Genomic DNA, 25,810 nt, shown 5'->3' on the forward strand with positions numbered 1-25,810 from the left:
GATGTCATAGCACCGTGTCTTGTCATTGGTTGACAGATAAATGGCCGTATCTTGGGAACCGTTTGTCCGATTAATATCAAACCTTGAAAAGACACATACACAGGTCCCCAGCGTCGATTGTGACGTCATATCAAAAGAAGAAGAATTGTGACGTCAATCGTGCAAAAATAAATAAATATTAATTGTGACGTCATTCGTGATGTCATAGCACCGTGTCTTGTCATTGGTCGACAGTAAACGGCCGTAACTTGGGAACCGCTCGTCCGATTGATATCAAACCTCGAAAAGGCACATCCACGGGTCCCCGGCAATATTCCTGGCAAGTTTCAATCAGATCGGACCGTCAATCGTGCAAAAAAAAATAATAAATAAAATAAATAAATAAACATTAATTGTGACGTTATTCGTGATGTCATAGCACCGTGTCTTGTCATTGGTTGACAGATAAATGGCCATAACCTGGGAACCACTCGTCCGATTGATATCAAACCTCGAAAAGGCACATCCTCGGGTCCCCGGCAATATTCCTGGCAAGTTTCAATAAGATCGGACCGGCGGTCGTTGAGAAACGGCAGTCGCAGACAGACAGACAGACAGACAGACACACACAGAGATTGCTGGAATTATAGATAGATTATTTTTTGTCCTCATTGAACAAGTGAATCTATTTTTTGAAAATCTTGTTTGAGGCAAATCAAACCATAATGTTTCTTGTGTAAAATGTGTTTTGCTCACTACAAGCTAAAACTTGATGTAAAACACACATTTCTGCATTAGAATAGTGATTTGGAACAAAAAGCAATGTCAGAACAAGCTAATATATTAAAAAAGAAAAAATTGTATTCAGCAAATCAGGTAACTTTTACATGAATAACATTTCTTCTGTTAAATGTGTTGTTTTGCTTACTACATGGTAAAATTTGATGAAAAACATGTGTTTCTGCATAAGAATGGTGATTTGGAAAAAAATGGTGTCAGAGCAAGCGAATCTGTTAAAAAATAAATAAACCAATGTCACCCGCAGGGTGACCCATATCTTGCCAAAAGGTGAGCACGTGTGACTTATTTAAGGTCACACTGAGGTGAACAGAGCTGCTATCCACCAGGAGCGACTCCTTGAGGAATATCTGCCTACGAGAGATTCCGATGAGAATCGTTCGACAGAGAAACCATGAAAAATATGCGTTTGCCTCATAATGTCACCAAATGACGTCATAATGTCTTAAGCTTGACATATCTAGAAAGCACTCATCGAGGTGTTCAATTTGAGGTACTACACGATATGGTTCCTAAAACTTGAAAATTTGACCTTGGGGTCAAATATGTTTGACCTCAGGCACTAAACCATGAAGGTCAAGGCCAATCGCCACCAAAAACTAATCAGCTGAGCGCCAGACCATCTACTACATTCCCATAAAGTTTGGAGACGATTAGATTAAAATTACTCAAAAAAATAAGGGTTTCGTCGACTCCCCTGATTTGCGACAAAGTGACCTTGACCTTTGACCTTGACCTTCAAAATTTTATGCACTGAAAGGGACCTCTATAGGCCTCTGATATGCGAAGTTACAAAAATTTCCAATGATAACTGTGCTCTGCAGAGTGATTTATACGTGATTACAGACCAAAAAAAAAAAAACATGAAGGTCAAGGCCAATCGCCACCAAAAATTAATCAGCTGAGCGCCAGACCATGAACTATATTCCCATGAAGTTTGAAGACGATCCGATCAAAATTACTCAAAAAAATAAGAGTTTCGTCGACTCCCCTGATTTGCGACAAAGTGACCTTGACCTTTGACCTTGACCTTCAAAATTTTATGCACTGAAAGGGACCTCTATAGGCCTCTGATATGCGAAGTTACAAAAATTTCCAATGATAACTGTGCTCTGCAGAATTTTTTATACGTGATTACAGACAAACAAAAAAAAAACATACAAGCTGACTAACATATTTTGCAAAAACTTCGTTTTGGCAAGATAAAAAAAAAAAATCTTATAAAAGGCAAGTAAGGCCATTTTTGCGTGAATTAGATTTCTTCTATCAAATGTGTTGTTTTGCTTACTTTACTACAAGGTAAAAATTTGATGAAAAACACACGTTTCTGCAGTGGAATAGTGATTTTGAACAAAAAACAAATTCAGAGTAAGGTCATCTATTCAAAAAGTAAAACTTGTATTCAGCAAATCAGACAATTTTTGCATGAATACGATTTCTTCGATTGCATGTGTTGTTTTTCTAACTACAAGCTAAAATTTGATGAAAAACACGTGTTTCTGCATGAGAATAGTGATGTGGATAAATATGAACAGTGTCAGAACAAGGCAATCTATTATATTTATTTGAAAAAAAACTTCCGTGTGTTTTGTGTTTTTACACAAAATGAAACGTGTGTTTTACATCAAATTTTCGCTTGTAGTAAGAAAAACAACACATTTTACACAAGAAACCTTATTCATATACAAATAGTCTTATTTGTGTAATACAAGTTTTTCTTAACAGACTAGAATGTTCTGACACCGTTTTTTTTTTGTTCCAAATCACTATTCGAATGCCGAAACGTGTTTTTCTCCAAATTTTATCTTGTGGTCTGCTTGTCCTTATATTATTAGCATCCAGGTATGACTCGCTCGTACCTATATATTTTGCAGGTACTGATGCCATTAAAAGGGAGCTTGTTGCCATTTCACTTGTTGCCATTTGCCATGAAATGAAAAGATGCCATTTCACCATCCTGGAAGACAGGAAAGGAGCAGATACTCGTATTATTAGCATCTGTGTACATCTCACTCGTACTTATATATTTAGCATGCACGTACGACTCCTTGCACTTAAATGCATTTAGCATGCATGTACGACTCCCTCGTTCTTCTTGAGCATGTATATGCTTGTACGACTCGCTGATCGTATTTATATATTTCGTCGATGTGGAACAGTTCGCTCGTGGTTATATATATATATATATATATATATATATATATATATATATATATATATATATATATATATATATATATATATATATATATATATATATATATATATATATATATATATTTAGCATGCGTGTACCGATGTCTGGCTCATTCGTGTTTGTCGACCTGGTCTGCATTTTTACCGAGTCCGTGCACATAACCTTATTTGCAGGGCGGTTGTGCTGCGGATCCATGCACGAACTGTGTTTTCTCTCTGAGTTTTAATCTTGTCTACCGCCTGAGTTTATTTAGCATACATTTATTTATTCAGCGGATTTCTCCATTACCCCTATTATTATTATTATTATTCTCCATTATTGAATAATCTCCATTATTCAAGCATTTCTTGAATAAAATGTTTGTTTCCTGGAACTTCAGCACAGCACCTTCACTTTCCCTTATGAAAGTTACATGGGGGGGGGGGGCAAACCCTATCCCCAGGTACAGCTAGCAACCTGCCTAGATGTGTACAATTTATCCCCGATTACTACTGTCCCCCTTGTATGTGAGATAAGTATCATTATAAAACATTGTGTTTGTCTGAGCACACTGGAGCGCAAGTACGAAAATGTCTGATATCGAACGCAAGGCGCAGGAAAACTGCACGAGAGCGCACGACAGCATGCACAAGGACCCGCAAGGTGCCACATGCGCACGGGTCCCGGGTCCGGATCGACCGATCGGACCTGTTCATACAGAGTCCGTCCGGAAAGCGCCGCTTGCAGCCGGGCAGCTCGGGAAATCCCGCCCGGTTCGCTCGCCCCGCCCGGGGACTCCCACTAAGCCTCCCTGAACCCGGAGCTCCCCGCCATCGTACATCCAACGAGCTTCTCGTTCTGCGTCCCGTTTCGCTCGGACCGATTTGCTTGAAACGGAGAACATTCGTTGTTCGCCTGCAGATCGATGTAAGTGTGCACGGTGCCCAGGTACACCCTTCGGTTTCCGAAAAATCCCGGGGTGCGTACTGGGGAACCTGCGCACGGTGCCAAGGTGAAACCCACACCTTCCAAAGACCCCCTGCGTGCGAAAAGGCAACTTGTGCATGGTGTAAAGGTTCAGCCAAGGCTTCCGAAGACCCTGTTCGAAGAGGGAACCTGCAGCATCTCACATTTCGTCAGCAGGTCCATACCCAAGGTAAGACTAAACCGCAATAGTGTTTGTTGGCTTGTAGGTAGTTGATCTGGAAACCAAATTGTGCGTTTGAATGCATGACAGCAACGACGTCATCGTTTATCCAACTTATTGGAGTAGAAAAATAAAATAAGAGAGATTGTTCGGTTTTTAAAACTTTCATTTGTTTTAAAAGTCCTCCAGAGAGCAGACAGCCATAACAGGTCAGCGACCGTTATGTCAGGCCACGGACTTACCGATCAGTCTTTGTACATATTTTTGTTTTCCACGTGATTGTTCATATTTACAAGCTCTTTGTTCATCCAGGAAAGAAATGTTACGTCATGTAAGCTCATGCACCTTCAGAATATAACGTCAGACGGGTGCAGAATCGTGTCCACCTGAATAAGGTGTGGTGTCCGTGCGAAAAACGATGTTGCGAAACGTCCATGACGCCATCATCATGACCCCACGGGAGTGAAATCCTGAACAACGAGAGAACATATTCATATCTTAAAAAATCGATGAAAAAACTCATCATTTTTCATTGTTTTTTAATTTCTCTTCCCCCCCCCCCCCCCGCTTGCAGTCTGTGACGTCACTCGTTTTTAGCGACCTTAATTGTGACGTTTTGTAGCCAAAACGGGCCGGAATGAAATGCAACATAATGGCGGGTGCGTCCGAAATCAACCGATGGGTCCTCTAACCTTCAATGACGTTTTATTACTCATAATTTATACAATTAAAGCCGAAACTACATACATGGAGTTTTTCTTGATTTTTGTTCAAAATTAATTTAATCCCAAGTTTTACCTCCAGAATCATCAGTTGTCGAAATCATCTCGACGTGAACCGTCCAAATAACGTCGAATATCAAAATGACGTCATTAAAAGTGTACTTGTTGAAAGGAATTTTTTTTAAAATGTAATATTATTATTAATACACTACTCCGACTTCTTTCTTCTTTAACGGCCACAATGATTCCCATGTTCTTTTGGGATTGGCCAGGGAAAGCTTGGCCCGAGTCTTTCACGAACCGGTTGGCCATGCTTGATGTTCAACTAAGGTTAGGGCAGGAATTTGTAACTTGTTCAGGGTACCAGCGATAGCTCGCATACTCTTCATGAAGGACTTCTCAGGATCTTCAACGTCCACCAACTAATGTCAGCAGACGGGATGCCCAATTTAACGTCCATCCGAGGGATGGCACACACATGGATGAATCATCCTGTACGTGAAACACCGGAATGAGAGTTTATAGCTGGGTCGGGATTCGAATCTTAAAGGCAAGTGGACTTACTCTTATTACTTTATCAGCTCCAGTTATTCTCATTTGGTAGGGTCAGCCAGGGAAGCGTTTCGGCTCGTGTCTTTCATAAATCCACTGGCCAGGCCTGATGTTTGACTGAAGGTGGCATTACGTAATTTGTTCTGATGTTTGGTAACCTACCTACTCTTTGCAGTACAGATTGCGGGATCTTTAACGTCGATCATTGACCAGTGGTGGCAGAAGGGACTAGCAGATTAACATCCATCCGAGTCCGAGGGATGATGCACAAACAGATTGATGCCTCGCCCTGAATGTGAAACACCAAGATGGCAGTTGATAGCTGGGTTGAGATTCGAACCCATGATGGACAGATCAGAGGGCTTTGCACACATCTCTAACCTTTCTTGTCAGAAATAATAATCATAATAATAACAACTTGAAGGTCAATCGTCAATCGTGAGAGTGCATGCCCTCCACCATGCAATGCCTGATCCATGAGAACATATCGAGCCCAATAGAGTTTTTGAAATTTTATGCTATATATCGTTTTTGGCCCAATCTCTCAATGGTGAAGAATCACTGAGAAAATTTAATAATTGTCGTTTGCAGATACGGATTCAAATCTTCACCAAAAGCGAATCAATTCGTCTTTGCCACACCCAACGTGTCCACCAAGTTTCATCCTAATCTGTCCACAACTTTTTTGATATCCTGCGATATGTCAGTTTAGCACTATCTCTCAATGGTGAAGAATCACTTTCAAAAATTATCGGAGGATCTGGATTCGGATCTTCACCAAAATTGAATCAATTCTTCCTTGTCACACACCCAACATGTCCACCAATTTTCATTTAAATCCGTCCACTACGTTTTTGAGATATTGTGTTATATATCGTTTTTGACCCTATCTCTCAATGGTGAATAATCACTTTAAAAATTCCAGTATCAGTTCTTCACCAAAATCGAATAACTCTCCTTTGTCACACACCCAACCTGTCTACCAAGTTTTGTCTGAAATCATCCACAACTTTTCGAGATATTGTGCTTACAGACAAGCAAACACGGACAGAGGTGAAAACAACCTCCGTGTCAATCTTCGGTGGTGGGCGTTAACTATAGAGTTAACGGAACACGACACCCGCACAGTGTTCAAGTGTATACAGGAGGGTCTTGCCATTCGCGGGGGTTATATTCTTGAAGATCCCCGTGAACCACAAATCTATGATGTGTAAACTTAGGGGTAATGGAGAAAATAGGGTTAGGGACGTAATCTTTAAAATTTGTCCAAACTGTACCCTTAATTACATGTTTGTGTATTACTTTTGTGATTTTTTTTTTTATCATGAATAAAAGTGATTTCGATCATAAAATAAAGTATTATTTTCCTGTATTAAGATCATAAAAGAAAGTATATTTTCTTCAATTATTAAGACCATGAAACTTACCTTTAATAATAATGATGATAAACTTGATCCAATAATGGGATGGTGATGTTGATGATGGCGATGATAAAGAAGAGTTGATGGTGATGATGATTTTGGAGGGTTTGAGGGGGTTATTGCATTCACAGCCCATGTTAACCTGGTGAGTGAATGGGGAAAATAGTTTGCCAAATCTCGATTGTTCGAGCGCGCATTGACCGCAATCCACAAACCTTGCCTCAATAAATTCATCGGATAGAGCGAATCCGTGAAGGGGAAACCCATGAACGGCAAGGCCCTCCCTGTGCTTGAATTTTAATAAAATATTGAATTTAAGGATCGTTTAAAAATCCCGAAGTTTAGCGCTACTGAAGCAGTCTTGTACACCAACCACCCTTATTCACTATAACAAGATGACGTTGAGTGGCAATTTAGGAAATGGAGGCTTTATTGAGAAATTGAATGTAGCGTCAATCAGCATCATGCACAGCCATATCAGCGGCCTTTTCTCCACCCCGATACACATACCACACCCTCGAATGCTATAAATCGATATATAGCATGGTTCTTGGAAATATGATGAAGGAAATTTGTGTTTTCCAGTCTTCAAGTATACAATTCAATATAAAGAAAGGTTTAAAGGCATATATATAAATAAATTAATTCCTGTTTTTACCGCCATTTTCCCCAGTGCCTATTACATAACCCTATCCAACACATTGCATTCGTTCTTTGTGCCTGTTGTTTGTGTCTTTTATAACATCCTTAAAAGCAGGAAGTTTCCTGTTTGGAATGATGTTCAATTTTGTTTGACTGCCAAGCAAGCAGACAGAGTAAAAAATATTATCTCATTCCTTTCTGCGCATACACAATCAGGACAAATTCAGAGACAAAGTACTGTTAAACGGCAAACTTGTCTTCCTCTTCATGTTCAAAATAGAGCATTCAATTTAAACAAGCTGTTCCTCGATCATAAACTAATCCAATGGACGGACGGACAGACATGAACCAATTAGCTGCTTTTTGCTTCAGTGTGCACGGGGTAATGAAGCGATATTACAGAAATAGACGATGTTTGAGAGTGGATGGACACACGCGTTTTATGTACATTATTCTCAAAACGATATGCAGGAAATTGTTTACTGCTTTGGAATAGTGTCCATACATCTACCGATTCCTGATAATTTCCAGGAAAATGAAGTCTGGACAATCTTATTAATATCCTCCAAGCTCTTTAATCAGGCCCAATTAATCCAACACTCTTGAGAGTTTGGCCGGAGAAGTCTTTGGCCCACTCATTTTCCCAACCGGTTGTGCCAGGTCTATTCTTTGACCGAAGGTGACGGGTAGGAACTCAAAATTTGTTCCGGGTGCCGGTGATATCTCGCCTTCCCTTTGCAACACATACCGTTCGCAATCTCTAACATCTATCAACGACTGGCAGATGGGTTGTGCAGCTTAACACGGAAGCCTCGCTCTGCATGTGAATCATCAGGATGATAGTTTATAGCTGCGTCAGGATTCGAACCCAGGTTATACAGCTCAAAGGCGACTTCACACACCTTTAAAGTGTGGACCCTCTCATAACCATACACGACAAATTACAATCGTTTATGACAAATCAACGTTTGTCATTAACGTTTATGACAAATCAATCACAAGCGTTTAAATCAATGCTTTTGCATGACAAGAGTTTCTGCTGTTCTACTAAACCCCAATGATCGTGCAAAGTGAAGGATTGAAAGATTCAAACTGAGATACGAAACCTTCATCAAGCAGTGGAAAGTTCGAGAAGTGTAAAAAAAATCAATCAAACAAACAAACAAAGAAAACAAAAACGAGTTCTCTTACAGGGAACTTCAATGCAGGGGTAAGCCATTCGGCCTATCCAGCCAGTACAATGGTTGCCCACCTATGATTGTTTGTCTGAGCTCTCTCCTTTTTAAATGTTGAGCATCAAGCAAGGGAGCAGCATGTACCATTTTAAAAGTATTTGGCATGTGCTTCGCCACACTTCAAGCCACTGACCTCCCAGACTCAGAGCAGATGCTCTAACCCTTCCACCATCCAATCCCGTATAGCCTGAATCATATAACTCTTAAATGAAAGTAGTACAAAAGAACACGAGATTTTTTTTTGGTGGGGGGGGGGGTTATTTTTCTCTGCAAGACATCCGGTTGACCTTTCGTAGCCTGATACAGCTCATCCATGTGTAAGTATCCACCCAGAGCTGTATAATTCCATGCCATCCTGTATCAGGTCTCCACTATAACTGCCATAGCACATGAACCATTCCGTTTATCCTATATTTACTCTCCGTGTGCTGTGTAAATTGCATTGCTACTATTTATTATCATTTATATCCTCGATAGGATCACACGGGTAGACATTTGGACCTCGGCACATTAAGCCTGCCACAGGAGCGGCTCTGCCCATGACGTCAAATGGAGGCGAAGTCATAAAAATGGTGCATTTTCAGGAAAAGGGTGACTTTACCACTTTGAGGGAAATGCTGCTTATTTTATTGCTTGTGTTTCCTCTTATAAAATGCACTTAAATGGGTATAATACGTCACAATGGACATATATAGAAGTACATATCGACACGTATTGTCCTCAACTGATAGCTCAAAGGGAGTAGATATACTCTCACCTTTGAGCCATCTCATCTGAATGTGCGATCTCCGTTGGGATAGGCCTTGACTACAAACGACTGATCTTGTGTTCCACGGGTAGGGTGTTGCCTCATTGAGGAGGCTGCTCTTTTGCAGATGACATTCAGATGGTTGTCCTGTCTGCTCGTGCTTAGAGGTGTTGATGTTTAATACTCGACTGTAGCCATTGCAAAAGTAGAAAATTGTGTGCCATAAAATTTCGGCCAAATACAAAATTCCTGCCTTGACTACTGTTTGGAAGGCATTGGCAAACCACCCATTGTATTCATGACGAAGAAACTGCTTCATCAGCACCAATACTCGAGTGTAGCCTAGTTTGGGAATTTGGATGAATGGATCATCATGTACAAGGTTTTACACTTTAAAGGGTCCTTGAATTATACATTTCATCTCTTTCCCAACCTCCCCTGCCCCCCTCCCAGGAAAAAGTATGAGGACGAAAATTCCACTGTTTGGGCTCGCACTCGTGATTTTCGTCAATGTCATCTTCGGGTGCCCGGATAAGTGCAAGTGTGTGGACAAGTCAGATCGGATGATCTCAGATTGTGCTCACAAGAAGCTCGATAAGGTACCTGAGGGCCTGCCCTCAAACACGACCACTCTGAACCTCCCCGCCAACAAGCTGCGAAGCCTGGACCGAACTGCATTTGCAGGACTACCAGATCTAAGCTCTCTGTGGCTAGCTTACAATGACATGATCAACATAGAGACGGGGACTCTATCTGGCCTAACCCATCTCCGTAACATGGACCTCAGCAACAACCAGCTGTCTGATTTCCCTTGGGCAGACCTCAAAAGCATGAACACACTACAAATGTTGAAGTTGAACAACAACCAGCTGAAGAGGTTACCGAGTGATGCTTTCTCGACACTGGTTGACCTCCGTTCATTGAGCCTCAACCACAACCGATTGTCCACCATCCTTATGGGAACCTTTGACGGTCTCCATGCCCTTTCCTATCTCCTCCTGCATGATAATCCTCTGCGATGCAGCTGCAAGACCAATTGGATGAAAAGTTGGCTTGAAAATACCACAGTAAATATACCCAACAAGAACGCCATCACTTGTGCTGAGCCATACGAGCTGGAGGGAAAGCGTGTGACCGAAATGCCTGATATAAAATGCACATCACCAAAGGTCCACCTGTCAAGTGACCCAGATATCAGAGAGACCCGGCTGTACCCTGAAAGTACTGTGGTGCTCACTTGCGAAAGTGAAGGGGTTCCAACACCGGTCGTCACCTGGCAGGTACGCAGTGGTGACAGTGAATCAGTACTGCAGAGTTTCCTGGAAGACAGTGCAAACACCATTGTGGAAGAAAGCAAAACTCTGAGCAAGCGTGTGATCGTACTAAAAAATGGCACCCTGATCATCCCACAGTTAAGCAAGCTGGAGGAGGGGTTCTACACATGTATTGGCAGCAATGACATAGGGAGCGAATCATCCACATTGCAGGTCGCTCTTGTGAGTAAATCTTCCAAAGAACGCAAACCCAATACAAATCTAATTACTTCACTTTTCGGCAAGGCACCAAAAGGTAAAGTAATCCCACCCCATAACACTGATCCACTTACTCAAAATGCACATCCATACATAAAACGAAAACCCAATGCTTTTCCTTTTGATTCGAGTCAAAGTGAGCAGAGTAGAGTTCCTGCCTCGTTCCCAACTCCACTGGACGTGGCATGTGCAATATCGGGTGGAGATCATCCAACGCGGTCAGCAGGGTTAAATCACACAGTCGGGTTTCATGGTGACCTCAAGCAGCATCATGCCATGGGATTTTCTGTAATTGCTCTGGAAGTTTCAGATACCGACGCACGTATCCAGTTGGCTCCAACGTCGCGAAAATCTTCCCATAATTCAGATTCAGAGAAAGAACTGGGAGTAACTACTACGATCAATCTGACAGAGGGTGCAAGGCAGAGTCATTTTGATATTATGTATCTGTGCACAGGACATCTTGGAGTCGAATCCTCGATGGTGAAATGGTCTTTTGTTGAGGGTGAAGTACACCTTTATCGTTTTCATAGTCTCAAACCGGGTACTCGCTACACGCTGTGTTTAAGTCGTGCTGGTGAGCCATGCCTGATGGAGGTGCCTTTCACCACTCGGAAGCGCATCCCCTCTCTTTTGATTATGGTGGTCGTTAGTTCCTTTTTGCTTGGCCTGGCTACCATCCCGCTCCTGGCCGCTGCCTGTTGTCATCTCCTCTACAAATATCGAGCAAAGACATACAAGCCCATGGAAAAGGAGCAGCAGAAACAGCTCGAGCAGGTGATGCAGGCACATGACAAGGCTTTTGACGAGTCGCCTAACAGTTCGGAGAAACAAGGAAATGCAGACGCTGTGCAGGGCTCCTGTGTCATTGATGGATCTCAGATCCAACCTGCACCGCACTATGCAGCGACCGAGGACGTTTTAGACGTGCCTCCAGCAGAGTATGACCTGGAGTCAGAATGTAGTGACCGGCTGCCCCTAGGTGCCGAGGCTGTCAACATTGCTCCAGAGATCAACGGTAACTACAAGCAACCGAACAGCTGAGCACCGCTGTCACACTGGACCCTGTCTGTTTTGGGTTTACACGTTCACAGGGTTTCATCTTGATGTTCCGCATATATTAACGAAATTAACAAAATGTGTGTGTGTGTGTGTGTGTGTGTGTGTGTGTGTGTGTGTGTGTGTGTGTGTGTGTGTGTGTGTGTGTGTGTGTGTGTGTGTGTGTGTGTGTGTGTGTGTGTGTGTGTGTGTGTGTGTGTGTGTGTGTGTGTGTGTGTGTGTGTGAGGGTTGTCTCCATGCACATCTCGTGTGGCAGATGGAATCACGCATGCACAACAGGCCAAAACATGGTGGTCTATTTAATACGTTGACTGTAGAGATAACAAAGACATTTGTTATGGATATTTATCAGGCATTTTAAATAGTCCACTATGATTGTAAAGTAAATTCATTTTTATCAACTAATCATAACAATTTACTGTTTTATGTTGTTTTTTTTTTTACAGATAAATAGCTTGTGTACAGGGGGGGGGCACAATATATTGTCACCCCTTGTAAAAAATTCTCATTTTTCCTTTGTGTGCAGACTGTGAATTCGTTTTTTTCCAGATTAAGTGAACGTAACCAAGGGTGATACACATTTACTCCATCGAACAACGGATTGTGAGAGCAAAATGATTCTCTGTAATGACAATGACGGAGCACAAACGGATCCACCGGACACTGAAGGCTCGTGTCATATGCTGTAAAATGTGTAATAAAGTAAAAGAGTACTGCAAGTGTTTGTGGTATAACTAGTAGAACCCTTCAGTGTTGTCAGCTAATATGAAGAAAGTCAATGTCAATTTTTACAAGGGGTGACAAGACATTTGTGACCACCTTGTACATTGTGTTGAAGTCTCTTTATCAATCCACACTGGGCCTCTCTGTGTTTGCTTTAGGTAATTGTAAATAACAGTTTTATTTTTGTTCACCAGCTTTGTTTTTCATAATGTACATTTGTATCCGGACAAAGGGCCGTTGCATTTACAGTATACGAGTGCAGGTTATGAGTGCATTTACAGTATACAAAGGTGGTTTTACAGTATACAACTGAAGCTTTGCTGAAAAATGTATATATAATTTTTGGAGTAATTTGTGTTTACATTGTTGGTAAACAATACCCATAAATCCAGTGTTTCTGGCTTTTATCGTACGTGATGAAAATCGAGATGGCTTGCCAGGGAATAGTTATGAAATTTCAGGTTAATGAAACATCAATCCCATTGGAATCTCCAGATATAATTGGTTGCACAGTGCGACGAGGATTGTCTTTCAAGTATGTTTGTTACACAAGCTTTAGTGGTTTAAACAAAAATCTAAGTCAACTTTGAACCACCCTCGTACGTTATGATCGTTATGGTTATTACGGAGACCTAAGCCGAGTTGATCGATCCCAGCCACCCTGAACCGTAACTTGGGTCTCCAGCTGAAACATCGGATCTACTGTAGACTAAAGTTCACGTGATGATAATGAGTAACCCTAACCCGTCGTTCATGTATGCCAATTTGTGCTTGTGCCTTCGTACGTTCGCATTGTCGGTGATAGATGTTAATGGTGGAATTGCCACGCGTGGGATGATCATAAAGTCCATACGTTAAACGGTTTGTAGATGTATTTCGAAGATCAAGCGGAAAATATTCTCGAATTGTTTCCGAAGATGTGATTCGTTCAGACGGATCAAGATGCTGCGTCAGCTATCAGGGAAGAGGTATACAGGTACTGACCGTACACTGATGGTCCTTTGCATCCATGCTCTATGAACTTTTTTGTTCCATGACCCTTTTGCCCTCCTCCCTCCCCTTAGTATACCTTTCAAGCACAAATGTAATGTATTGATCTCGTAAGTATATTAGTCTTCGTTCGTGAAAACGTTGATTAACACGTTGTGGTGGCGTACACACTTGCTCGGAATGGTGCATGCCCTACAGTATTTATGGCCTGGATGTAAAGAAGTCCCTGCTTGTGGTTTTTGTACAAAAAAATCGTTTTTAGTCGTCGGTTTGATTACAGGAGTCTTTCTATGTGAGTTTTTGTATGGTATTCACGTTCTGTGCGGTGTTAATACAGCACCAATGTATTTGATAATATCAGGTGTAATAAACTATCAGTGGGCCCCGTACCTGGCATGCCTGATATGCTGTGTAACCGTGCATAGTGCTCGGTCTCACCGTGCATCGTTGGAATTTCCAGGTAATCCGTTACACAGTGTGATGCTGAACGTCTGTCAAGATAGTTATACACAAGGTTAGTCGCAGAAACAAAAACTACATGCCAATTTTGAATCACTATCATACATTATGCCCGGTGATCTCCAACCGTGCATCGTGCACTGTCAAATCATGCCTTGTAATCTGTTTAACCGTGCCGTTTGTGATGTCGAACCGCGCTCCTTTAATATGTGCTCACTAACCATGCATAGTGCACTATCTAACCACGCCTGGTATGCTATCTCACTGCGACTTTAATGGGTGCCGTCGAACCAAGCATTGTGCACTAACAATGCCTTGTTTGTTGTCCAACCATGCCTTTAATGTGTGCTGTCTAACCGTACATAGTGCACTGTCTAACCATGCCTAGAATGTTCACTAACCATGCCATTTGTGCTGACGAACCACACCTTTAATGTGTGCTGACTAACCGTGCACTGTGCACTATTTAACCACACCTTGTATGAGGCCGAACCACGGCTTTAATGTGAGCTGTTTAACCGTGCATCATGCACCATCATCACCAAGAGAGAGAGAGATCCAACCACGCCTTCTATGCTGTCGAACCACACCTTTAACTTGTACTGTCGAACTATATAAACCGAGTTAAGTGTGGGCTCTCTATTTAAAGACAAACAGATAATGATGAATCTGATTGGCTGTTTATTACACTATCTGCTGCTTGGTCACCACACTTTGTGCTATTCTGCTTATAAACACAATGCAATACTTACAGTCCTTACCTTGCCCTCCCCTCACGCTGCCTTACATTGCCCTACCCTCCCCTCATGCTGCCTTCCCTTCCCCTCTCCACATGTTGCCATCCCTTGCCCTCCCCTCACACTGCCCTCCCTTGCCCTCCCCTCATGCTGCCATCCCTTGCCCTCCCCTCCCCTCATGCTGCCTTCCCTTCCCCTCCCCTCATCTTCCCTTGCCCTCCCCTCACGCTGCCATCCCTTGCCCTCCCCTCACACTGCCTTCCCTTGCCCTCCCCTCACGCTGCCTTCCCTTGCCCTCTCCTCACACTGCCCACCCCTCACATTGCCTTCCCTTCCCCCAAACCTCCTTCCTCACTCCCCTCCCCTCCTCTCTTCCCCTCCCCTCCTCTCTCTCCCCTACCCTCCTCTCTTTCTCCTTCCCACCACTCTCTCTCCTACCCGCCTCTCTTTCTCCTCCCCTCCTCTCTCTCTCCTCTCCTCTCTCCCAAGCTCTCTCCTCTCCTCTCCCTCCCATCCTCTCTCTCCCTCCCTCCCTCTCCCTCCCCTACCTCCTTTCTCTCGCCCCTCCCCTCCTCTCCCCCCTCCTCTTGTCACAACGGCTTGTATTTTCAAGTGGAGAAAAAAGTAAAAAAACGAAGCCTTTTGGTGATTTCGTCGTGACATTTTCACTCCTTCCAGACCCCCGGTTACCCCCCCCCCCACACACACACACACACACACACACACTTTCAATCCACATATGGGTATGTTCCATCACCAATCAGCTTGCCAGGCCAATGGTTCCCCATTAACCATTTCGTTAGAGTGCTCGGGTGAGTGCGAAACGAGCTTATTGGTAACAAGCAAATACAATGGTCGCTTTGCTGATGGGGATATTGAAGGTGGGGGGAGGGTGGGGAGAGGGGGGAGGGGAGAGAGAGAGAGAGGAGAGAGAGAGAGAGGAGAGAGAGAGAGGAGAGAGAGAGGAGAGATAGGGTTAGAGAGAGGGGAGAGAGGGGGAAGAGAGAGGGGAGAGAGGAGAGATGGGAAGAAAGAGGGGAGAGAGGGGAGATAGGGGAAGAGAGAGAGAGAGAGAGAGAGAGAGAGAGAGAGAGAGAGAGAGAGAGAGAGAGAGAGAGAGAGAGAGAGAGAGGACAGGGAGGAGAGGGGAGATGACAGGGAGAGGAGAGGGAGTGGAGAGGAGAGGGAGTGGAGAGGACAGGGAGGGGAGCAGACAGGGAAGGGAGAGGACAGGGAGGGAGAGGACAGGGAGGGAGAGGACAGGGAGGAGGCAGGAAGCAGGGGAGGGAGGGAGAGAGAGAGGAGGCAGGGGAGAGAGAGGAGGCAGGGGAGAGAGAGAGAGAGGAGGAAGGGGAGGGATTTAGAGGAGGCAGGGGGAGGGGAGGGAGAGAGAGAAGGCAGGGGAGGAAGAGAGAGAGGTGGCGAGGGAGAGAGAGGAGGCAGGGGAGGAAGGGAGAGATGGCAGGTGAGGCAGGGAGAGAGAGATGAGGCAGGGGTGGAGAAGTAGGAAGAGAGAGATGAGGGAGGGGTGGGAGAGAGAGATGAGGCAGGGGAGGAGGAGGGAGGGAGAGAGAGATGAGGCAGGGGAAGAAGAGGGAGAGAGAGATGAGGCAGGGGAGGGAGAGAGATGAGGCAGGATAGGGAGAGGGAGGGAGATGAGGCAGGGGAGGGAGAGGGAGGCAGAGAGAGGGGGAGAGAGGAGGCAGGGAGGAAGAGGCAGGGGAGAGAGAGGGAGAGAGAGGGAGGGAGAGAGAGAGAAGACAGGGGAGAAGGAGGGAGAGAGAGGAGGCAGGGAAGGGAGAGCGACGGAGAGAGAGCTGAGGCAGGGGAGGGAGAGGGAGGGAGAGAGAGATGAGGCAGGGGAGGGAGAGGGAGGAAGAGAGAGATGAGGGAGGGAGAGAGATAAGGCAGGGGAGGGAGAGAGAGGGAGAGAGAGGAGGCAGGGGAGGGAGAGGGAGGGAGAGAGAGCGAGAGAGAGGGGGCAGGGGAGGGAGAGGCAGGGGAGGGAGAGGAGGCAGGGGAGGTAGGGACGAAAGGGGGAAGAGGCAAGGATGGAGGAAAGAGAGGAGAGGAGGGGATGGAGGGAGAGGAGAGGATGGCTCACTCTGAATCAGATTCATACATGTTAGTCTCCTCAACAGTGGGGAGGATGGGGGACCGAGGGAGGGAAGCGGAAAGAGTTGGGTAGAGGGGACGGGTCGGGGAAAGAGAGAGAGAGAGGGGGAGAGAGGTCAGAGAGAGAGAGAGAGGTCAGAGAGAGAGAGAGAGAGGTCAGAAAGAGAGAGAGAGAGAGAGGTCAGAGAGAGAGAGAGAGAGGTCAGAGAGAGAGAGAGAGAGAGAGGTCAGAGAGAGAGAGAGAGAGGTCAGAGAGAGAGAGAGAGAGAGAGGTCAGAGAGAGAGAGAGAGAGAGGTCAGAGAGAGAGAGAGAGAGAGAGAGAGAGAGAGAGAGAGAGAGAGAGAGAGAGAGAGAGAGAGAGAGAGAGAGAGAGAGAGAGAGAGAGAGAGAGAGAGAGAGAGAGAGAGAGAGAGAGAGAGAGAGAGAGAGAGAGAGAGAGAGAGAGAGAGAGAGAGAGAGAGAGAGAGAGAGAGAGAGAGAGAGAGAGAGAGAGAGAGAGAGAGAGAGAGAGAGAGAGAGAGAGAGAGAGAGAGAGAGAGAGAGAGAGAGAGAGAGAGAGAGAGAGAGAGAGAGAGAGAGAGAGAGAGAGAGAGAGAGAGAGAGAGAGAGAGAGAGAGAGGTGAGAGAGAGAGAGAGAGAGAGAGAGAGAGAGAGAGAGAGAGAGAGAGAGAGAGAGAGAGAGAGAGAGAGAGAGAGAGAGAGAGAGAGAGAGAGAGAGAGAGAGAGAGAGAGAGAGAGAGAGAGAGAGAGAGAGAGAGAGAGAGAGAGAGAGAGAGAGAGAGAGAGAGAGAGAGAGAGAGAGAGAGAGAGAGAGAGAGAGAGAGAGAGAGAGAGAGAGAGAGAGAGAGAGAGAGAGAGAGAGAGAGAGAGAGAGAGAGAGAGAGAGAGAGAGAGGTCAGAAAGAGAGAGAGTCCATATGTGGATTGTCCATATGTGGAAGAGGGCGAGAGCCCACTGATAGGCCGGATCTAGATCCAGACCTGCACCAAAATCGAATCGACTTATTTGTCACATAACCAACTCTGTCCACAACTTTTTGAAATATCATGTTGTAGGCCCACATCATTTTGGCCCCATCACTCAATGGTGAAGAATCACTTAAACAATTAAAAATTCTCATATCCGGATCCAAATTCAGATCTTCACTAAAATCTACTCGTCCTTCTACCACACACAAATTGTCCACCAAATTTTGTCTGAATCTGTCCATAACTTTTTCAGAAATCCTGCTCACAAACAGAGAGGGGTGAAAACACAACCTCCGTCCACCTTATTTGGATTTCGTAAAAGTAAACATTTTTTTGTAAGTCTTTGTAAATCATAAATCACAAAACTATAAAGAATAAACAATCAAGTTTATTAATCTTCCTGCTGTAAGTAATATAGCATATGCAAACAATTATAATAGGACGAGATCATTGGACAAAATAAAGAAAAGATGTATTTTTTTTTTCAGCTCGTTTATTAATTATTTTTTTCATTTTTATTTATTAATGAAGATTTATATGAAGTTTCAAAAATAGCACGATTACATGAGTACGAAAGAATAAAGGTTTAACAACAGAAGTAATTGAGGCGTAACTATAAAGGGTTAGTTATCAAACGTAACGTTACGTAACGTAACTATAAAGGGTTAGTTATCAAACGTAACGTAACGTAACTATAAAGGCTCATATCTTATCAAATAATCCATGAAATTACATCACTGTTCTATAATACTTAAACAATTAAACAAAGTTCTATAAAAAAACAGAGCATAATAAAATAGATTGTGAACAACATACACCACAATCAAACAATATGACACCGACATTTGCAACAGTAACAGGAAGTTTGTGAACTGTCCAAAAAGGTATGGTTACAGTTTCTTACTCGCGGTCTTATGAGGGCTTCACCAAGGTCTACAGAGACCTTGCAGAGCCTTAATCCAATTCACAGTACCACAAAGTTGGTTTTGCACTCAAACAGTCTCAATTACTCACACAGAACCACACTCACTCTTACAGGGCCTAACGCAATGAAACTATCCTAGGGAATCTCACTGTTTAGCCTCAGCACAGCGCCCATCTGTTGTTCGGTGGTAGCTCCATTGCGCCTATTCGGCTGATCTTGCGGGTCTAAGGCGTGTTTCCGAAGGGCAGCGATGCTTGGATTCTTGAGCAGGGTGTATGCCAACAGCCAGCGGGTTCGTACACGCTCACTGCCCCCCTTGCCGTGCATAAGTTTGAGTCCTACACAAAGCACAAACAAACATCAAACATCAATGGACATGCAAACTGCACCAAAAGGTTTGTAGCAGGATAAACCTATGGGAATTGCTGTGCAAGTGAATTAATATTCTGACAAAGTGGTGCGGAACTTCTGCAATTACACCTGAACTGTCCAGTCAGGGTTCGATTCACGACCCGACTTTAAACTGTCGGATTGGTGTTTCACAGACAGCGACTTGCAGCACAAGGTGTGCCGTCCCTCTGATGGACGTTGACCTGGGTGTTCTATCTGCTAGCATGAGCTGGTCATGAACATCAAGCATCCCACAGTGTCTTTCACCAAGAGTAGACAAGTTATACCAAGCACCATGAACATCTGTCTGTCTGGATATCTATCTAGCTGTCCACCTATTTGCTTGTCTTTCCCTTTTTGCGAATAACTTGGGAAATACTTCAACCTCAATTGGCAAATTTGTAAGAACAGCAGAGCAGACACTGGAGCCACTGCCTCTTCCTCCTCCTTGCCAATCCACATTTCCATTCCCACGTTGATCATGAAGGTATTCATCACACGCCTTCACGATCTTTTCTTCAACCTTTTCCCTTCACTCGACCCCCCTCCTCTGATCTAACCTTTAAAAAAAATAGAAATGGTGTTTCAACTTCCTCTTTTCTCTTTTTTAGAATTATTTATTCTCTTATAATAGACTGTTTTTCTTTTTCTTCAAAAGGCTGAGTTCAATTCGACCTTTCATAGATCCTGAATCTAAAAAGTCCAACTGTTACAGAATTTCTTCTTTCCATTCTCTGAACTCACCTTTATTCCACCCCTCTCCTAACGTCTTTAAACGTATCTCTGACTTTAAAAAAATGTAAAATCCCATTTTGCGATGGATGTTCGTATTCCATCAATTGTGGTTTCTGTCCAACTTTAGTGCCAATTCACCCGACCTCCTTAAATCTACCTCCTCCCAACTCCTCCCCTGTTACACACCCTCTTCACGTGACTGTGAATGTAGTGAAGGAGGTTACGTTTTCACCCCCTCTCTGTCTGTTTGTTTGTTTGTCTGTGTGCCGGATATCTCAAAAGGTTGTGGACGGGTCGAGATGAAATTTGGTGGACAGGTTGGGTTTGTGACAAGGAGGAACCTATTACATTTTGGTGAAGATCTCGATCCGATGACTCGAATTTTTAATGTGATTCTTCATCATTGAGAGATGGGGCCAAAAACGATATATTGCATGGTATTTCAAAAATGTATTGGACCCGATACGTTCTAATGGATCAGGCATTACATTGTGGAGGTATGCGCTCTACCGAGTGCCCTCCCAGTTTCAATTGTCATCATGCCAGTTGGCTGGGTGTGGGTAACCCTCTCCTCTGTCAAGGCACTTTAGCAAAGGACTTCTGCGACTCATTGGAACTGACAGAATCTGTCAACTTCCTGTTTCACATCTCAGTCAACGGCACTCCATCTCTTCTGGATTTGATTTTTTTTTTTACCAATTTCCCTGCAAATATCTGCTGTTCGGGTTGTCGGTGACGAAACTGTCTACCCCACCAAGTTTCTTGGTGAGGAGGGTGAATGGTATGGTATGGACACCCAGCAGGATTAAAAACAAAACCTGTCATCGGGTGGAGGAGCTCCTTGTAAGCCAACGGCCATCAATATCTAGTGCCCAACTGTGTCTGCGGACGTCCTCCTGCAGTTGGGTTACTTTTTATTCAGAGGTTGGTGGCAGGATTTGCACTCCCACCACCATAATACCCTTCATTCTGCAAAACATACGAAAAGCACAAAAAAAATTTGAAAACCCACTCTGTGGGAGTACCTCCTGTGCAGCTTCCCTTCGCAGGGCAGCTCACCGGATAAGGGGATTGGGCAAAGTCTTCAGGACCCCCAATCTTTGATGATAGGAGGAAAACCGTGGGGTAACCTTCCCGGGTCAGACTGTGGGAGTGTGTGTTGGGGTGGTGCTGGGATGTCATAAACCAGACGGCGGTCCCTTCGGGTGGGTGCTGTGAATGTCCTATCCCTAAGAGAGGATGATCAACTGTCTCTGTTATCATCTGAGCTCAAACATTTGAACATCGGTATTATAGCACTCTTCGAGGTTCAGAGAACGGATTGTGGTGAGATCATGGCAGGTGGTTACACCTAATATTGGTGTGGTCGCTCTGATGGTTACCATGCCCACAAAGTTGCTGCAGCTGTGTCCAATAAGTGGAGTCCAATGATAATTAATTGAGGTAACACCGGTCAACGAGCGTATTATGAGACAACGGATTTGTCATTCCTTGGGTGACATTTCCCTGGTCTCTGGGTATGCTCCAAGTGAGTCGAGTGATCTCACCGTGAAGGATGCATTCCACGCCACGCTCGAGTCTGTGGTTGATCAGTGTCCAGGCGGGATACTCTTCTCGCCTTGAGGATTTCAATGCATCGACTGCAACTGATATGGATGGTTATGAGGTGTGTGTTGGTCCCCATGGGGCTGGAACTGTGAACCAGAATAGCACTATGTTCCTTGACTTTGCAAGAAGTCATGGACTTAGGGTGGCTGGTTCATAGTTTCAGTGCCCACAGGCTCACCGCTGGACTTGGTATTGCAACGCTGGTGGTGTGGCAAATGAGCTTGACCATATGCTGGTTGATGGTCAATGGAGGATGATCCAGAACTCTCGGGTCTACTTCTGGAGTGCTCAGTTCCTCAATACTGACCACAGGCTTGTTGTAGGAACTATGAAGTTGTAGCTTAAATCCAGGAGAATGGTACCATTCCAGCCTAGGCTGGATGTTGACAAGCTCAAGGATGAGAGAGTAGTTGAGGAGTTTGCGAAAAGGCTGAGTGGAGATTTGGGGGGTCTGGGTGCTTTTGGGGTTCTTGAAGAGTTGTGGAGTGCCTTCAAGACCACCATCCTTGATGTTGTCAGTGGATGTCTTGGAACTCACAGGAGGGCAAAAAAGAATTTTGTCTCTCAAGGGACACTGGATACCATTGACCAGAGTCACAGGGCCAGGCTGAATGTCAGAGCTGAGCTGTTCGAGAAGCTGAGACGTAAAACTGCACGTGCACAAAGGGTGGACAAGGAGGCCTATGTCCGAGAAATCTGTGAGGGGGCAGAGAATCACATGTGGTCAAGTGATTATCATTCTGCTTTGAGGGGAATTCACGCATTGCATTCTTCAAAGCTCATCCCTCGGTGTACTGTAGTTGGAGCAGAGGGTGGTGGGCTTTTTGCAGAGGAGTCTGACGTGAAGGTCTGCTGGGCTGCTTACATTGAGCGGCTGCACCAGGCTGATCCACCAGCTGTCGAGTTGGATGTCAGGGGTGTTACTCTCCCCATTGCTGGCCTGCAATCAACTGTGGTCCACCTTTGTTTGTGGAAAAACAGACTGAGGTGAACCGGTTGAAATGGGGTAAAGCTGCTGGAATCTGTGGCATCAATGCTGAACATCTCAAGGCTGGTGGAAATGCTGTACTCGTGTTGCATGTAGTTCTGTGCTCTGTCTGGAACGCAGGCATCATCCCCACTGACTGGAAGAGGACCCTTGTTATCCCTCTCTGGAAAGGGAAGTGTAATCGCCAAGACTGCAACAATTCCAATGTGTGATGCTGCTCTCAGTGCTGGGCAAGGTCTTTGCTTGGATAATTCTTGATAGGGTTCCCCACCATCTGCTTGAGCACCAGCGTCCAGAGCAGTCAGGCTTTATATCAAAGAGGTCAATGATTGACCGTATCCTTGTTCTTCAGGTCCTAAACTAACGCAGAGAGTTTCGGCAGGAGCTGCTTGCAGCCGATGTTGATCTCTGTGAAGCATTTGATTCAGTGAATCAGGATGCCCTCTGGAGGATTCTTGGTCGTCATGGGGTGCCAAGCAAAACTGATCGATCTGATGTCTGAACTCTACTCTGCTACTGAGAGTGCTGTGAGATGTGGTATTGCCACCTCTGACTTATTTCCATTTGCTACTGGAGTTCGTCAGGGGTATGTACTGGCCCCCACACTTTTCAGCACTTGTATGGACTGGATTCTGGGGAGAATTTTGGAGAGATGAAGCTGCGGTGCATCGTTTGGGAATGTCAAGATCTCTGACCTTGATTTCGCAGATGATGCAGTCATCTTTGGGGGGACTATAAATATCCTTTTGGGGGCCCTTGAGGTACTGAATGAGGAGTTTGAGCCACTGGGATTATGGGTTTCCTGGAACAAAACTAAGATCCAGGCTTTCAGTAACATATTTGATGCTGCTATCCTATCTGTACCTGCTTGTAAAGAGAATGTTGAGGTTTCGGAGAGATTCACTTACCTTGGCAGTGATATTCATGTGTCTGCTGACTGTGTGCCAGAGGTCAACAGACATCTGTGTCGGGCCTGGGGAGTCATGCATTCAGTGGATCATGGGGTGTGGCGCTGCCGGTACTTGTGCAGGTGGACGAAAGTCTGAGTCTTCAGGTCCTTCGTGCTTCCAGTATTGCTCTACAGATGTGAGACTTGGACTCACAACCAGGGATCTGAGATGGATACTTAATTCCTTTGGGGCCAGGTCTCTTCGGTGAATCCTTGGCTATCGCTGGTCGGATTTCGTGTCCAAAGAGTGGTTGCTGAGAGAGACTGAAATGAGATTTGTTCCCTGTATAGTGTGTGAGCATTAGCTGTGGCTATATGGACATGTGTCTTGTTTTCCTGACGCTGATCCATCCTACTCACCAGATTCTCTCACCGAGGGAGCCTCGTGAGTGGAGGAGGCCAATGGGCTGATCACATGCCTCGTGGTTGCAGCAGGTTGATCACCATCTTAAGGAGATGTGGATGGGCCAGTCATCTGCCTGGGGGATGGCCAGACAATGGCCCCTGGAGTGCCGACAGAAAGTGGATGCAGCGAAATACTGCTCTGATGCATACCTGGCATGATCTGACCAAAAGAACAGAGTTTGGTGAGTAATGCGGTGTTATTTTTGAGGTCAACATAGGCCACAAGGTCAACAACGGCTGAAAGGCCAGACCAGCAAGCAGCAGCTTCTTCGCTCTCTGCAGATCTGGGGAAAATCACAAACTGGTCCAACACGTGGAACATGTCTTTCAATCCTGACAAATCTCACGCTCTCATTATGTCTCTCGGAAAGGACCATTTAGAATCCCCCCCCCCCATCTACTTTCTTAACAATCCTCTGGAAGAAGTCCTTTCATTCAAGCTTCTGGGTCTCACTATCTGCCATGATCTTTCCAGGGAAAGCCATATTTCCAAGCTGGTCTCCAAAGCCAGTCGCTGACTGGGCATCCTCCGTCGTACCGCCTTTCCTTGGCACACCTGAGCTCCTAACCTCATACAACAAAGCTTTCATCTACAACCTGATGGAGTACTGCTCTCCCCTCTGGGCTGGTTCTCCTGCCTCACACCAAGCTCGGCTTCATGCTGTGGAAACGAAGGTTTTCAGGATCATTGGTATCTCCCGCGATGAAGCTAAGTCTTTGGGTGTCTCACTCTCTCACCGCAGACAGGTCGGTGGTCTTTTTGTCTTCCACAGTCTCATCTCAGGCCTTGGCCCCTCTGCTATGTCTGTGCTCTGTCCTCCCTATATTCCCAAAGGGTGCTCAATGTCTGCCAACAACCCCCTTCTGATGAAAGTGTCAAAATCAAGAATCAGTGCTCACCTTTACTCTTTCATTCCACTTTTTCCCACCTTTGTAACAAACTCCCACACTCTCTTCAATCTCACTCTTCCTTCCCGATCTTCAAAACAGATGTTCATCACCACTTCATATCTTCCCCCATCCAAAACCATGATCTTTTCTACCCCTGTTAATCCACCCCAAACCTACCTCCTTCACATTCCTGGCTTTCCTTCCTGAAAGCCCCTGTAGTGTCTATCTTGTTTACCCCGTGTACCCGCCAATCCCTCTCCCACAGTTCTCCTAATGTCTGTTCCCTGCTGTTTTTTGCGTCCCTCTCCCACCCTTCTCATCTTCTGCTCCCTTTGTTGTAAGCTCTGAGTTGTCGCTCTTATACGGGCCTTGACAATGTGTAAAAAAGTAAAAATAAAAAAAAAACTCAACCGACTCAATATTTTGTCAATATGACAAAGGTTCAGAAAGTACATTTAGGCCAGAGAATGGCTTTCATTAGGGTCTCACATAGGCCATGTGTGCCAGAACCTTAAATGTCCTGCTGATGTGGACTGACAGAGGTCTGCAAAAGAACACGAGATCCAGCAAATCATTCTCATCATCGCCATCGACAAACTGGTCATTGATGACTTGAAAAATTCTCGAACACACATTCTGGCCATTTTGATAAAGGTCGTTTCGTGCCCTCAGGCCACCATCACTTTGACGTGACATACATATGCACAGCACACGTCATTGATCGTGGTGCAAATCACACGGCTCAATGCCCAGACAGTTGTCAGGGCAATCTGGCCCACGTTTACATCCAAAGTGGAGAATTAATGCAGTGATGTCAAATGAACCATGGGTGGGTGCAGTGTGGTGTTGAATGGTTGTCAACTACGTTTAACTCCAATTGCCTTTATATACAGGTGTCGAGGCCGACTGAGGAG

The 25,810-nt window shown here is 44.8% G+C and overlaps 2 protein-coding genes across 2 annotated transcripts in view; one reads left to right on the forward strand and one right to left on the reverse strand.

Annotated features, from left to right (window-relative positions):
• The first annotated feature begins 3,633 nt into the window (after positions 1–3,633).
• Positions 3,634–14,114, forward strand: ISLR2 (immunoglobulin superfamily containing leucine rich repeat 2). Its single transcript, XM_085850490.1, has 2 exons — positions 3,634–4,109; positions 9,874–14,114. Exon 2 carries the CDS (start codon positions 9,882–9,884, stop codon positions 11,994–11,996), a length of 2,115 nt encoding a protein of 704 aa, XP_085706616.1. The 5' UTR covers positions 3,634–4,109; positions 9,874–9,881; the 3' UTR covers positions 11,997–14,114.
• A 4,261-nt stretch (positions 14,115–18,375) lies between these two features.
• The window catches only part of STRA6 (signaling receptor and transporter of retinol STRA6), a 64,792-nt gene continuing 57,357 nt past the window's right edge, over positions 18,376–25,810 (reverse strand). Inside the window, exon 20 of the mRNA XM_085850491.1 lies at positions 18,376–19,268. Within this exon, the coding sequence (XP_085706617.1) occupies positions 19,066–19,268 (203 nt within the window). The 3' untranslated portion in view covers positions 18,376–19,065. The remainder of the gene's footprint in view (positions 19,269–25,810) is intronic.

Source organism: Eptatretus burgeri, chromosome 12, assembly GCF_056783735.1.
Source record: "Eptatretus burgeri isolate ZD-2024b chromosome 12, Ebu_testis_v1, whole genome shotgun sequence".
Taxonomy (NCBI): domain Eukaryota; kingdom Metazoa; phylum Chordata; class Myxini; order Myxiniformes; family Myxinidae; genus Eptatretus; species Eptatretus burgeri.